The sequence below is a fragment of the Cannabis sativa genome, chromosome 8, assembly GCF_029168945.1.
Source record: "Cannabis sativa cultivar Pink pepper isolate KNU-18-1 chromosome 8, ASM2916894v1, whole genome shotgun sequence".
Lineage (NCBI taxonomy): Eukaryota > Viridiplantae > Streptophyta > Magnoliopsida > Rosales > Cannabaceae > Cannabis > Cannabis sativa.
This window is the reverse complement of record NC_083608.1, coordinates 40,140,782-40,157,652: the sequence shown is the minus strand read 5'-3', so window position 1 is coordinate 40,157,652 and position 16,871 is coordinate 40,140,782. Positions and strand designations below refer to the sequence as shown.

General features: G+C 31.4%; 1 protein-coding gene across 2 annotated transcripts; it reads right to left on the bottom strand.

Annotated features, from left to right (window-relative positions):
* Positions 1-7,098: 7,098 nt before the first annotated feature.
* LOC115698758 (ribonuclease 3-like protein 3) lies at positions 7,099-12,002 on the bottom strand. Of its 2 annotated transcripts, none has more exons than XM_030625926.2 (6): positions 11,403-12,002; positions 11,138-11,284; positions 10,404-10,641; positions 9,462-9,874; positions 8,071-8,217; positions 7,099-7,977 (listed from the first exon to the last, which is right to left on the bottom strand). In XM_030625926.2, the coding sequence occupies exons 1-6, from the start codon at positions 11,808-11,810 to the stop codon at positions 7,705-7,707; spliced, it is 1,626 nt and encodes a 541-aa protein (XP_030481786.2). In that variant the 5' UTR covers positions 11,811-12,002; the 3' UTR covers positions 7,099-7,704. The 2 variants fall into 2 exon arrangements, with proteins under 2 accessions (XP_030481786.2, XP_030481788.2); XM_030625928.2 differs by having other exon boundaries at positions 9,462-9,577; positions 11,403-11,939.
* Between the last annotated feature and the right edge of the window lie 4,869 nt (positions 12,003-16,871).

The following is a 16,871-nucleotide window of genomic DNA, read 5'->3' as shown; positions in this document are numbered from 1 at the left end:
GTGTTGTAGTGTCATTATGAATAACCCACCCCCCGATCCTCTCCTAGTTACTATCTTAGCAAAAGAACTCTATAGTGTGAAAATGCATCCTGGTAGTTGCATTAACTCGCACCTGTTGATGATGAATCTGAAGTTCCAAAAAGCAAATCTACTGGGAATTGATTTATCAAGAGAACAATGGGTCCAACTTATCCTCAATAGTCTTCCTCCGGAGTATAATGAATTTGTTATCTCTTACATGATCAACAATTCTAACTCCTCCGACATGGACAAGCTCGAAGCAGAATTACGAGCCCATGAACGGAACTTGATTGCAATGGGTCCCCCTGGGTTTGCAATCAATAATCGAAGGAAAAGGACTAGGTATGAAGGATCTAGCAAACCGCTTCTTCAAGTACAATTATCAGACATAATCTTCTATGTTCGAATTGTAATGGAAAGGGTCATCATGAAGAACGATGTCCCAGGCTTCTAAACAATTCAAACGAAGGTAATGCTTTTGTCTTTGAATCATGTGTTTTAGAGAACGACAAATCCATCTGGATTGTTGATTATGGGTCTACTAACCATGTATGTTCTTCACTGCAGTTGCTTGAAACTTGGGAAAATCTACTTCCAGGAGAGTTACAGCTTAAAGTTGGCAATGGCGAATTAGTATCGGTCAAAGCTAGAGGAAAAGCCCGCATCAAGTTTCAACAAAGATTTTTAATTTTAGAAAATGTTTTATTTATTCCAAACTTTAGTAGAAACTTGATTAGTGTCTCATGTTTGCAAACACAATCTTATATATTGAATTTTTCGAGTACAAATTGTTCAATTTCTCGTAATGGATTTCAAATATGTGTTGCTATAATGGAACAAGGGCTTTATGTTTTAAGACCGAGTACTCAAATCTCACTACATAGTGAACTTTTCAGTGTAGCTAGACCTAGAAACCTTAAAAGAAAAGAGATTGATAATGATGATCAAACTTATCTATGGCATTTACGTTTAGGTCATATAGGCTTTGATAGACTCAATAGGCTCACCAAAGACGGTCCATTGAAAAATGTCGTCTTAGGTGAACTGCCGTATGCGAGTCCCGCCTAGAAGGAAAAATGACTAAACGTTCTTTCTCTCGCAAAGGGAGAGCGTGCCAAAATCCCTCTAGTGGTTAGTGCATTCCGATGTACGCGGACCTTTGAATGTCAAAGCCCGAGGTGGTTATGAGTATTTTGTCACTTTCATTGACGATTTCTCTAGATATAGTTTTCTTTACCTAATGCAAAAGAAATCTGAAACGTTTGAAAAGTTTCAAGAATTTCATGCTTTGGCCCAAAACCAATTAGGTAAATCATTAAAGATCTTGCGAACTGATAGGGGTGGAGAATATATGGATATGCAGTTCAAAGATCATTTAATTGAACTTGGAATTGAATCCCAATACACTTGCCCAAATTTATTCCACAACAAAATGGAGTTGCAGAAAGAAGAAATCGCACTCTTTTGGAAATGGTTAGGTCTATGCTGAGTTATTCAACTCTGTCTACGTCCTTCTGGGGATATGCTATACAGATGGCAAATGACATTTTAAATGTTGTTCCATCTAAAGCGATCCACTAAGACACCCGTCGAACTTTGGAATGGTCGAACACCTAGTTTACGCCATTACAGAATTTGGGGGTGCCCTGCTCATGTCTTAAGAAAGAAAGAAGGCAAACTTGAATCACGTACCGAAGTATGCATGTTTGTTGGAAATTCTAAAGAGACTAGGGGTGGACTATTTTATAGTCACAAGGATAATAAAGTGTTTGTTTCTACAAATGCTACCTTCCTTGAAGAGAACTATATTAAAGACTACAAACCGAAAAGTAAAGTTGTTCTAGAGGAATTGCTATCAGAAATAAGTCCTTCCAATGTTCCGTCCTCTTCCACTCGTGAAGAAGACGATCCCACTCCCTCAGTTGAACAAACTGAGAAATCTACTACTAAAGTTTCTGTTCAGAAGACAACCGTACCTCGTCGTAGTGGGAGGGTTTCAACAAAACCTGCTCGTTATGGCTTGGATGGTGAAATCAATATGGTCGTAGGTGACGGTATTGATGACGATCCATTAACCTATAAACAGGCAATGGCTAGTCCGCAACGGAAACGATGGTCAACCGGCATGGATTCAGAAATGGATTCCATGAAAAAGAACAAAGTCTGGGTATATGTAGACGCACCTGAAGACTATCACCCGATAGGAGGCAAGTGGGTTTACAAGAAGAAAAGAGGAGCTGGAGGCGAAGTCGAAACTTTTAAAGCTAGACTTGTAGCCAAGGGTTATACCCAAAGAGAAGGCGTGGACTATGAGGAAACTTTTAGTCCTGTTGCCATGCTCAAATCCATCCGAATTCTTCTCTCCATACCGCCGCTTTCGATTATGAAATCGGCAAATGGATGTCAAGACTCGCCTTCCTTAATGGGGTACTTGAAGAAACCATCTATATGGAGCAACCGAAGGTTATGTTCTTCCCGGGGCAAGAAAAGAAAGTTTGCAAGTTAAACAAGTCTATCTATGGACTTAAGCAAGCTTCTCGCTCATGGAACAAAAGGTTTGATGAAATCATCAAGACCTACGGCTTTCTTCAGAATGAAGATGAACCTTGTGTTTACCAACTCAAGGAAGACCAAATAGTAGTATTCCTGGTCCTTTATGTTGATGACATTTTGATCATTGGAAACAATATCAAGAAAATGACTCACATTAAGGAATGGCTCAACACTCAATTCGAAATGAAAGATTTGGGTGAAGCAGCCTATGTTCTTGGTATTCAGATTATCGTAAACCGAAGAACGGATCTCTTGCTCTCTCTCAAATGGCTACATAGACGTAGTCTTAGAGAGATTCTTCATGAACAATGCCAATGGGGCAAACATGCCCTCTAGATTTGGTATTCGTCTATCTAAGGAACAGTCACCGATCGATCCTCGAGATAGAGGACATGGCAAATATTCCCTATGCCTCTGCAGTTGGAAGTCTAATGTATGCAATGTTGTGCACTAGACACGACATTTGTTATGCCGTTGGAATTGTGAGCGAGTATCGGATCTAATCCAGACAAGAACATTGGAATGCGATTAAGTATATTCTGAAATACTTAAAGAGTACAAGGAATTTTGTGTTAGTCTACAAGGGTGGTGCTTTAAATCCCATAGGCTACACTGATTCGCATTTCCGGGCAAGTCTTGAAGACGGAAATCAACATACGGGATGGTGTTTACTCTTGGGGGTGGAGCGGTGGTTTGGAGAAGTGCTAAACAAACCTCGATATCGGACTCAACTATGGAAGCTGAATACATAGCGACGTAGAAGGCGCTAAAGAACTTGTCTGGCTAAGAAAGTTCTTCACCAGCATAGGAGTTGTTCCTGGAATGGAAAAGCCTCTGGTACTACTCTGTGATAACAATGGAGCAATAGCAAACAGTAAAGAACCTCGAAGCCACAAGAGAAGCAAACACATTGAAAGGAAGTATCACATTATCAGAGAATACGTGGCAAGAGGAGATGTACTAGTTGAGAAAGTCGACACAGATGACAACTTGGCTGATCCATTTACCAAAGTCTTGGCCGTGACAGCCTTTGAAAAGCACCGTCAGAATTTAGGATTAATTGATATGTACTAATTAGTTTTATATTAGTGCAAGTGGGAGTTTGTTAGGTTTTATGCCCTAAATAAAACTCCATTTCAATGTAATCTATTTTATTCAACATCAATAAAGAAACAGAAGTATTTTTCATTCATTTGTGTATGTTTTGGCTCACTTTATCAATTGCTTGTCTAATTGATTTATAAATTCATCTTAAACCCTTTTCACATACTTGATCATGTTTATTGTGCTGTCATCACATTGGAAAGTAAACATGACTAAGTGAATAAAGTTTCCTAGATAATCTACAACAAGAGTTTACTTGTATTTGGAGAAATACTATGTTCTTTCCAGAACATTGGTTAAAGTAAAGCTCAGGTTGGATGCATGGAGTATGCATCGGAAGGGACCGATATTGAACTTTGACTTAGATTTAATTAAACTTACCGTAAAATCTATTCAAGTCAATATCGCCAAGTTGATGCTAGATCAAATGATCTTAATCCTGTTATGATTAGGCTCAATCTTGAAAGGCTATTCGTGTTCCTTTGAATTGTTAGTTAAGCCTACTTTTAGGTCAGGGTGATATATACTCTTTGGGAACACGGTAGTGCAATTGAGTGGGAGCGCTAGCATAAACATGGAATCTATAGCTTCTACCTGGCGAATAGTAAGCAAAGGATGATTTCCTTCGAGCTTGACCAAACGAAAATAAATGGTGGAGATCTCATTTCACATAAGCTGAAATATCATTTATACGAGGTCAAGTGTTTTAAGGATAAAATACATAGTAGGGTGTTACGGTAATTTAATCCCTTTACTGTGTAGATCATTCATATAGAGGATCATTGATCACATTAGGATTATAACAATGGATAACTAATGATGTGTCTATATGGTGGAACATATAGAGCATTCTATATACTGAGAGTGCAATTCTAAGTTCTATGCGTGGATTCAACGAAGAATTAATAAGTTAGTGAATTTTAGTGCTAAATTCTTGATCTACTTATTGGAAGCTCAGTTATATAGACCCATGGTCCCCCCACTAGTTGAGATAATATTGCTTGTAAGACTCATGTAATTGGTTTTGATTAATCAATTATAATTCACGAATTAGACTATGTCTATTTGTAAAATTTTCACTAAGTAAGGTCGAAATGGTAAAGAAAGAGTTAATAGGGGCATATTTGTTAATTATGATACTTTGTATGGTTCAATTAATAAATATGATAAATGACAATATTATTTAATAATTATTTATAGTTATTAAATAGTTAGAATTGGCATTTAAATGATTGAATTAAGAAATTGGCATTTTTGAGAAAATGAGATACAAAAGGTGTTAAAATTGCAAAATTGCAAAAATCAAGGCCCAGTCCACCTAAGCCATGGCCGGCCACCTTTATAGGTATTTTAAATTGATTTTTTTTCATTATTTTAATGCCATATAATTCAAATCTAACCCTAGTGGAATGCTATAAATAGATAGTGAAGGCTTCAGGAAAATTACACTTTCTGAATTAGAAAAACCTGAGCCTCCACTCTCTTCTCTAGCTGCCACTCTCTCTCTCTCTCTCTATTCTTCCTCTATATTTCGAACCTCTCTTAGTGATTAGAGTAGTGCCCACACACATCAAGCAATACCTCAATCATAGTGAGGAAGATCGTGAAGAAAGATCATCAGCAAAGGAGATTCAGCATCAAGGATTCAGAGAAGAAGATCCAGGTTCAGATCTTGATAATACTCTGCTACAGAAAGGAATCAAGGGTTAGAGATCTGAACGGAAGGAGTCATTATATTCCGCTGCACCCAATGTAAGGTTTCTTAAACTTTATATGTGTTTAATTTATCGTTTTAGAAAGTTCATATTTAGGATGTTAATAAACATACTTGTGAGTAGATCTAAGATCCTGGTAAAATAATAACCAACACTCTCCTCGTGCAGCCCTTGCTGCTACCCCTTCGCCTTCTAACATGGCATTCCTCCAGTTTGATTCAGCCAAGCATTGCCGAAGTTGCCTATTTTCTAATTCCACTAGTGGAACGTAGCTGGTTGAATCATAAGCATTCTTGCTTTGCCTTTTTGGGATTTGTTCACCAATTTGATTAAAATCTCCAACATTTCTTCCAGAAGGGGGAGTTTCAATAGTGTTAGTTCTTTGCGAAGCCTGAGGCTCCTTTCTTGGACGATGGGTTGTCTCTTCTTGCTGATTTTCTTCATTATATTACGTGGAGTATCGTCTATCGTGAATGCAAATTTAGAGTTGTATTTTTGAGGAGGTTATTTTTTTGAGTTTTATTACAAAGGCTCTCAATGAAAGTATTAAACTGTTAACACAAATTTTAGTTAACTAAAATCTTAGCCTTTTTGTAATAAATAAACTACAGAATTGATTATATAGCAATTAATTATCTAATAAATAATAAATAACAAGAAGGTTTTAACATGATTTTGAAGTTAAATCTTTATAATCCAAGAGTTCATATTATTAGGGATAAATGTATTTGAATATAGAATAAAATGATACGATTTAACAATATTATCTCTTTTCTCTCAAAATTGGTCATTCCTTTTACCCTGAGTTCTGTCCCTATTTATAGATGCACAGGGTGACAGTTATTCTCTTGGGATTTAATCATTAGTAATCGTTCATGAAAAGTGGATATTCTCCACGTTTCATCTTTGTGCACATGGGATAATATTAAATAATTGTTCAATCGCTCTTTGTCTTTATCCATAATCAGTTATGCTGACTGTGTTGGATGGTTCTCGTCGTGTACATGTTATCTTTCTTAACTATCTTTGTAGGAAAAAATATTAAGTGTTGAGTTACAATGCATCTCGCGGTTCTCCTTTGTCGTTGAGAAATGTATTAGCAAGGTAGTTACTTCAATGCGTTAAAAGCGAGGTGAATAAATGTTGAAGTTATTTTCATTCCTTAAACATACTCATGAGTATGTGGCTCAATGAGCGGTAAGCTTTTACTCATGAGTATGTGGATCAATGAGTTACAATCTCTTTGTTTACTCGTTTTGAAAAGCTTTTATATGTATACTGTTTATCCTAAAATGAACCTATTTGTCTCCCTAGTTTCATTAGTCAATAGTTATTACTCATATCTCGCTATTGCATGTATTGCGGCGAGTTCGAATATTTTTATTAACTATAATTCCTAAGGCGAGTTATTTAATGTGCATTTAATAAGGCACAATTTGAACTGATTCATATTTCAGTCTTGATACACGTGTCTTCTTATTGCTGATCGAAATTTAGGTATAATAGTTTTCATGAGTTTCACATGCAGACGTGTCATGAGACCCTCTCAAATAGGATGTCTTAACTTCATTTGACATTTGTAAGTATTGGCCAAAGTCTTAAGGTTGACTTTGGTGTCTATCTTAGGCTTTTTTTTTTTTACAAAAATTAGGTATAACACTCCTAAATTTTCTATTTTTATGTCTAAGTTTTTCTCCTCTATCTCTTATTTTTTTTTTTTTTTTTTTCTGTTAGTGCAAGACCACTACCACCACCAAAGGTTAGTTTCTTTTTAATTTTAATTTGTGTTTTGTTCTTAAGCTATATAATATATGTAATTTTGATGTTTGTTGTTAAATAATGTTAGTAAAAAAAAAGAGAAAAGACTTCTTCAATTTGAAAGTTAGATTTTGGTGAAAAAGGAAAGAGTAAGAAAAAACAGTGTTGAAATCAAATTTTTTTTTTAGGTTAAAACATATATTTTCCTTATAATTTTTCATTCTATACCAAATATAAGAATTTATTATTTATTATATTTTTTATTTTTTTCTATATTTTTTTATCTTTTTCTTTCACCACTAAAATCCAACTTCCATGTGGACACATGAGGAAATAAGGAAAGGGTTAACACTGAAAATGAAAAGGGATTCAAACACATTACACATGTATGATTCCAACTATAGTGAAAATAAAGTTAAGAAGAAAAAAAAGTCAGAAAATAGTAAGAAATTTTTTTGTTTATTTTCTTTTTGTCGAAAGGTTAATATATTATCTCTATGAAAGCAAGATACATATAAATATTTTTACACTAATGTGACAGTGTAAAAATGAACTAAATTTGCGATGATTTTATGTCAATTAGTGTGTCAATATTTTGGAGAGCACATTTGGCTGCTCTATTTTGTGCAATCTCTTTTTTGGGAGCATATGAAGCTGTTCCCACTAATTGATCATCTATGTATACATTTATAGTATACGTCTCTACCCATAAATCAACAAACTTCAGTTTTAAATGGTTCTTCTGACACATCTCATATAGCTCAGTCACCGGATGTCGTTTTAGTGTCTCTATGCTAATGAAAGGCTGTAATAAAGTCTTCAAAACCTGTGAAAAAAAAATGAAACTATATGGATTAGAAAATACAGTTTTTTGAATAGTGGAAATATATGGACAGATCGTTGAGAGTGAATTAAGTACCATCCAAACCGTCTCGAAACAACAGTTACTATCCACAAAAATAGCTCCAATAGTAGATTCAACTATATCCGCTAGTATTTTTGGAACTTCAATTAGACCAGTGGAGTGTAGTGGGTAGTCCAAGATCTCTGAATTGAATTTTTTTATCTATATATAGAGAGAGAAAATAAGATTAGTAACATTTTATTATGGTGTCTAGTAGTGCATTGCTTGAGTTTACACACGTGTGAACAAGTTATGATTCCATATGTTAGTCGTAGCTCTTGTAAAATTTTCTTAACATTTTTCCTTTAATTTCTCAAAAGAATAAAACTTGGTAAGGGAATGAAGTAATTAAGGGAGGGAAATAAATGGAGAGAGAGATTTGGATGGAGAAAAAAAAAAGAGACGAGATAAGAGTTTGTTTGGTTGTGTTTTCAGTTTTTAGTTTTTAGAATTGTATTTTCAAAAGTGAGAATAGATTATATTTTTTTTGTTATTTTAAAAATTTAATGATGTTTGACACAAATTTTTTAAAACTATTTTTAGATTTTTTCTTACTAAAAAAATCAATATTTTAACACCTTACTATAATATGAATCATTCGGGTCCGGTTTGGCTCCAGGTCTAGGATCGAATATATAAACAAAAATGTAAAATATATATTAATATGTTAGACAAAAAAAAAAAGTTATTTTTGAAAATTGAAAACAATATTTTCATGTTTCCTATTTTTTAGTTTTTTAAAATTTAATTTTTAAAAAATTTTGTGGCTCTTATATATTAGTTTTTAAAACTGTTTTTATGTTTTAAAAAACAAAAAAACAATTAAAGTTATAAGTCAAATAACATCCAAAACTCTAAAGTTTGTAATAAATAGTTGGAATTCCTTTTCTTCTCAATCTCATTGTACTTAGTTTCATTTCTATTTTCTCCATAAACTCAAGCTCAATTTGATACAACAGTACTAAAAAATAGGGCATTCCTGTCATTGTACACATTTGGAAGTTTTCGAGGACTGGCAGTAATGAAATAATTAAGTGATCATTTTAAACTGATGCTAGCTATTGAGAGTCTATTAGCGTCGATTCGAAATAGTCTCCTAGAAACATCATTTTAAAAGAATATTTTTTTAGAAATGGTACATATAGAGTTATAAGGTTTGTTACGTGGTTGGAAAAAAATTAGAGTTCTGGACAAGGGATTATCTAAATCTAGAAATTTTAACGGTATTAATTTAAATTATGAAGATGATAACATTCCAAAAATGATAGACATGCACAATATGAATTCAATATTGGTCCACTGAAAATTTTCAAAGTTAATAAGAATTTCTTAAATAATATATATATGAGTAATAATACTTAGAAAAATTGTATAGAGAGAGTAATAATTAATATTAATAGACTTACTTGATCTTGTAAGAGAGGCTTATCGTGACGCAAATATGTATGTAAGCCATGGCGGACGGCCGCGCGCGCAAGCTTCTCCGTATCGATATTAGAAGCACGTAAGGGAGTCAATCGGCCTGATGATAATTGTGGGTATAAAAAGTAGTGTAGCTTAGTAAAAAGGGCCGTCAAAACAGAATCTCCTATGTATTCTAATCGATCATAATGGCTGTTAATGTCATCAGCATAAGAGGAGTGTGTCAAAGCTTGTTCAATTAGACTCTGGTTGTTGAATTTATAGCCAAGAGTTTCTTCCAATTTTTCTACTGCAATTGGAGTACTCGTCCTTGGCTCATCATTGATATTATTAACATCCACTGGGGTTGTTACTGGTTTTCTTTCTGGGACCGTTGTCATTGTGATACCCATATCAGCTAAAATTTAACGATTAAACCAAAATAGAGTGATTATTAGGATATAAGTTAGAATACTGATAGTATATTGGAAAGTAATATGTAATTAAAATGTGTAATCGTTCCAAGGCTTTAATATAAGTTTATTTTGTTTGAATAATGAATTGCCAATTTTTTTCCTATAGGGCATGCATCATTGATCAATAATACTTTAATAATTCTATATATAAAAAATAATACTTGAATTAATAGATAGTTCGGTGTAATTAATCATTCACACCAAAAGTTGGATGTTTTACTGATTTTCTCCTTTAATTGACAATAACAATATTTTTTTTTTACCATTTTTTAAAAAGATTTATTATTAATCACGCGAGATTAGCAAAATAGTTCCTCCGTAAGTTTTAGATTTTGAATACATATTTGAGAATGCTAATAAAACACCTATAATAGTGAGGTAATTTTACTAGGTATTATGTGACAAATGAGATACGTATACAAATGATAAATGTGAACAATTAAGTTACAATTAGAGATAATCAAAGAATACCTAAATTGTTTAGAGCAGATTTGGCAGCTCTGTTTTGAGCAACTTCTTTTTTGAGAAGGTAAGTTCCAGTTCCGAGGAGTTTATCTCCAACATAAACATGTATGGAAGAGTTTTGGGCCCATGAATCCACCATTTTAACTTTTAAGCTATTCTTTTGGCATATTTCGCATAGCTCAGTCATTGGATGACGCTTTAGCGTTTTTGCATCAATTATAGGTTCCAGAATATCTTTAAAAACCTGTAACAAAAACCATTATTTAATTTTACCAACAAAATTCATAAAACGTGTTATCACAGAAATAAAAACACCTCATCTGATCTTATTATCATGCAAACCACCCACCTACCTAGCTATCTGTCACCACTACCCCTAGCTATAAGCTATTATATTTTTATAAAATTCTATATATATAATTGATATATTTATTTTTGTTTTCTGGAAATAAATGATATGAACTTGATCGGGAAAGATAGCAAATTTCAACTAAAAAATTAGTTAGCATTTATATAGAAGCATAAATATTTCTTAGTTTTGAATGGTACTTAAAGTTTTACCATTCAAAACTAAGAAATAAAGAATTTCTAAAAACAAAATTTTAAAAACAAAAAATCTATATTTATTTTTCTGATTTTAAAATTAAAAAACAAAATGTTACGTTTGAATAAGAATTTCTAAAAACAAATTAATAAAATAAATATATCCATGGAAAGAAAATAAAAGAAAATGGAAGTACCGTCCAAACAGTCTCGAAACAACAGTTACTATCTACAAAGACAGCTCCAATGGTTGATTCAACAATATCTGCTAAGACTTTAGGCACTTCAATAAGGCCGGTTGAGTGAAGAGGATACTCCAAAATATCACTACTAAACTTTTTTATCTGTACCATTAAAATCAACGTATATAATAATATATATTATTGGTAAATTAGGTACGACTTTATTAATTTCTTATATCAAAATATAATTAGAATTTTTTTTGGAGCGATGTATACGGACCTGATCTTCCAAGAGAGGTTTATTGTGGCGCAAGTAGGTATGCAAATGGTGTTTGATGGCCACGCGCGCAAGCTTCTCGGAGTCAATATTGGAGGCGCGTAAGGGAGTCAAATGGCCGGAGGAGAAGTTTGAGTATTCAAAGTAATGGAGTTTTGTGAATAGAACAGAGATAATGGAGTCCCCTAAGTATTCTAATCGATCGTAAGAACTGTTGCGGTTGCCCCGAACGAAAGACGGGTGGGTCATAGCTTGTTCGATGAGATTTCGATCATTGAATTTGTAACCAATAATTTCTTCCAATTCATCTACCTTCTCACTATCCATCGCCGGAGGTGGCTGATACGAACGCCCTGCTGTGGTTGCTGCCGCCGTAGTTTCAGTTTCTGGAAGCTTAGTTAAGATATCCATATTTGGCAATGGACCCAACAAAATCCTTCAAGAGTTCTAGTAGTACACTTTATTATGAGGAAATTCACTCGATACTCTTTTTATATAATCCTCTATTACGCCCTGTCACTTCAACATACTTGTAACTCTTTTATGTATAAAATTAGAATTAAATTTAATTAATTGATTAATAAAAGAGACATTTTTTAACTTACCCCCTTTATTATATAGTGGAAGAATATATGGGTGAATTTGAAAATTTGACTTGGGCGTTAGTTTTATTTATTTAATCTTTTAAAAATATATGAACCCTATATATATTAGCATTAGGTTTAGGTGATTCGCGGAGTGAAATAGATAATAATTAAATAATATGAATATTAGAGATATTGTAATTTAAATTTAAATTTTTTTTTCTTTATTAGTAAAAAAAATTGACGTTTTACTTAATGGACACATAAATACGATAGCAAATATGCCGTGAAAAAAATTAATTATTTAATGAAAACCCTGTGGTGGACTTATAACTAATCCAGCTAACATATAGTATTTGATATCAATTATAGTATATTTAAATGGAGGAATTAAATGAGTGGATATGCACGACTATCGAATTTGTTTATATACACTTGTAAATTTATTAGTAGTATTAATTTGGAGGTATACAATAAATGATAACAGGAAGTGCATAACAAATGGTTCGTTATCTATTTTTCAAGCTTTCTATAATTATAATAAAAGTTGTTAGTGAATATCTATGACAATCTTGTTATAATAGAGGCTTCACTACGAACGATACAAAAATATGTGATATTTAAATTACAATAATTAGTATCTTTTGAATTTAATTACGACACTAGATCGTTAATTTTTTCTAATAATATATTCACTTATTAAAATATTTGTTTTTTAGGAATAATCAAAAGAAGTTAATAGATGAACCATAATAATGTTAGGCGATTGTTTGTTGAAGGAGTTTTTTTTAGGAATAAGTACATAATGCACTATTTTCTGTAAAATATTTATATTTTTACGTTCAAAAAATTGTTTTTTACATTTTTACGGTTTTTCAAAAAATAACACGAAAATAACATAAAATCAATAAGAAAACAACATAAAAGTAACATAAAAATAATATCAAAATAACAACAAAAAAACAACAAAAAATAACATACATATAACAACAAATTAACAACAAATGAACAAAATTTCAACATAAAAAGACCGTATTTTATGTAAATAAAATTAAAAAAAATCGTAAAAATATTTAAAATTCTGTAAAATCGTATTTTTGTTGTTTTTTTTGTTGTTTTTGTGCATTTGTGAAATTAACCCTTTTTTCTACCATCAGATACATAAAGAATAAAAAATATGCTAAGTCAATCCTGTTAGACTTTTTATTTCGCCTTATATTAAATTTTATTGGATTTATTAAAATTTGGGTTGATTAGATAGTTCTTAGTTGTGTTAGCCCATATTATTGGTGATCAATAGTTAATGAGCTTAGATGTGTGGGCTTTTCTAGTTAACTGAAGCCTTTGATGAGCAAGCCCAATCTAACTAGAGTTTTGTAGCTAAGTCTCCTCCCTAACTCTATAAATACATATTGTCTCATCACAATTGTATACCTTTTGATAATTAGATAAATAAATTACTGCTTCTGATTTAGAGATCTAGGGAGGAAGACTTAGTTGATAGTATTGCAGTATCGAATTGAAGTAATTGTTATGGATCGAATTGAGCTAATTGCTATAAATCAATCAGGTACGCATACCTAATTATTATATATTATTATTGTGTTCTATGTTATATACAAATTGATCTTGGGTTTATTAATAATTTTTTTTACAAATCCATATATTAATAGATTAAATTTGTAAATGACATAAGAAAGAAATATTATCAAAAATAAATTAGATATAAAATTTTTAAAAGGAATGCTAATCACACTCTATTTTACACCTTTTTTTGCACTCTCCTTATATTCTAATGAGTCATTTTTTTGGCAATACTTATTATCCTTAATAATTAGTCTTAACATTATAACTTAATTATATTTGTGCCATTCAAATTAAATTGTTCTATTATTCTACTAATTTAGCAATTTGTTCTTTATAGGAGAATAAATATATTTTTAATTGTTTAGTTTTTTCATCACTTAAACAAAAACTACAATTAATTATGTATTTTTTGTAAATTATAACTTTTATAAAGAGTTATAACAGGTGTACATGCAATTTTTTTTAATGTATATTGATACTCTTTTAAATTTAAAGTCACTAATGTTATAATGGTGTTAGTATATATGTATTATTATTTTCCTTTTTATTTTTAAATTAATTAATATTTTTTTTTTAATATTTTGAGAAATACTTGTTATGTTAATTATTTTAATTAATTGATGATCTTATTCTTTTTTAGCTTTGAATTTAATAATTTATTATTTTTGATTTACTAATAAACTAGAGCTATATATTTTACAAATGAGAAATAATTTAATATATTTTTTTTATTTTCTTATTCACAATTATATATTATGTTTATTGAGCTAATTAAAAAAAATAATTAAATTATTAGGAAATTACCTCATATACTATTTTTTAACTTTTTTTTCTTTTTAAATTTACTGGGTTTCTAAAGTGGTTTCTCCGGTGATATCTATGTGGGTTGCTATACGATTTTTGTTGCGATTTAGGTTGCAGCGCTAGTTGCAATAGGAGTTTTTATTATGCAGAATTTCGTAAAAATACAAAAAAAAAAAAATTATTTTGAAATGTAAAAATGAAGAAATCCCTTATTTTCATTATGTTCTAATAATAAATTAATATTTATTGAACTAATTAAAGTTTTAGTCATTAATTACACACGAAAATAAGCTCTAATATATTTATATATTGAGTTAAAATTGATTTTACTTTAATTGTATGTATTGTATCAGTAATTTATTGATGTTGGACAAAAATATATAGTGATAATTAATTTAATTTGTTCAATTTAAAATAGGAGAACTAAAATAAACTAAAAAACTTTATATTTATACTCCACAAATTTATTTATACACCCAAATAAAATAAATCAACTAAAATTATTTTAAAATTTACACTTAATACTTTTTTTTAATATATATTTCTTCTCTGTTAATTTTTATTAATTTTTTTAATCTCGTTTTCTTATATTTTTTTTAAATAATAATTTTATTTTATTTTCACTCTAAGATTTTTCTATATTGTTTTTTTAATTTTTTTGTATTAATATTCAAGATATATTCTGTTTTACATGTGTGCATTTTTTCACAACGTGAGAAAGAAAAAAATGAATTAAATATATATATGTATTTTATGCAAGATATATTTATATTTTGGGGTGTAAATATTATTTCACTTAAAAATATTCATTTTTTTTATCAAGAAGGAAGAATGCTTCATTAATCACAAACCAAAGCAATATTTACAACAAAGCAGTAGCCTACTTGCTGCAAACCAGCAAGCAACTCACTGTAGAACTAACACAAACAATAGCTCTAATTACGTAATAAATTTTGTATGTATAGTCTTTCATCCTTCCTCAATTTTCTATTTTTAACGGCTTGTATTCTATATTTCACGGTACACTTAATCTCTCGACTATATGCAAACTGGAATTAGAGTATCCCTCCAAATTACATCTGTTCCTGTTTAGCCAAATATTATAACAAACTGCTGCCAAAATAACCACATTCAATCTCTGAATAGTCCTTGAATTTTTCGAATTCTGCCAACTGTTCCAGCCCGAGAAGTGCAAAGGCCAAGCTCTTCAACCAATCCACTCAAAAATCTGCTCAATTACCTTTTGTGACAGTAAGCAGGAGAAAAATAAATGCTCATGGGATTCATTTGCATAGCCACAAATAGGTAAAGCACCGAAACCAAAGGCAAATGAAACTTCAGCAAGTTGTCTCTAGTCAAAAATTGAGAATTCACGACTTGCCAAAGAAAAAGGGATAAATACCATTTTAGACCCTGTGTTTTGTAAAAGTTACCAATTGGATCCTCTGTTTTGTTAAATGACAAAATAGACCTCGTATTTTCTAAAACAGTACAAATAGGATCCTGAATTGATTTTTTATCAAAATAAAATTTAATTATAATCCGATCTAAAAGTGCTATGACAAAACTGTTTATATTTTCTATATCTGTTCGTATTAGAAATTATCTTCAAGTTGGTTATATTAAAAAAAAAATTATCAAAAATTAAGCTCAGGGTCTTATTTTTACCATTTTGGAAAATACAGGGTCCATTTTGTCATTTAACAAAACACAGGGTCCAGTCGGTAACTTTTGCAAAACACAGGGTCTAAAGTCGTATTTACCCAAGAAAAAATCTATGCTTGTGCATGTTTAAGGTGCTCCAAACAGCCTCATAGTAGGACACTTTGTTTTGAATATAAGATTGTTATTATAGAGAACAACAGCGTTGAAGTTGCCCTTTCCACATGCAGCAATAATTTCCCTGTTGCTAAACCTTTGTCTCAAGCAACATAATTTGCACCAATACCAGCTCGTGTCAGGTTTAAGGTCGTAGGACCAAAAAGAAGTGTCTTTTTTTTTTAGATAAACGGAATTAATCCATTTTACCCAAGGCAAATCTTTTTTTTTTTTTTTTTTTTTCTGTGATGGCCCAGATAAATTTCGCTAATATGGCTTGATTCCATTTGACACCTTTCTTAAAACCAATTCCACCATAAGCCTTCGGTAAACAGAACTTTTCCCAAGAAGTAACATGTAATTTACTTATCTCCATTGGTTCCCCATAAGAAACCTCTGCACAATCTTTCAACTTCCTTCGTGACACTATGAGGAAGGATAAAATACTCATCTAATAATTCCGCAGCCTAAACAATATAGAGTGAATAAACTGAATCCTCCCCACGTTTGGCAGATGCTTGCTTGTCTAGGAATGGAGATGTTGCTGGATTTTTTTAATAATGATGTCACAATCTTCAGCTTTACATTTAGTTGGTCTAAGAGGAACTCCTAAGTAACGAAGCGGATATGATCCCTCCATTAACTTTTAAGTCTCCAAGGATTGCTGCTTTTTCAAAAT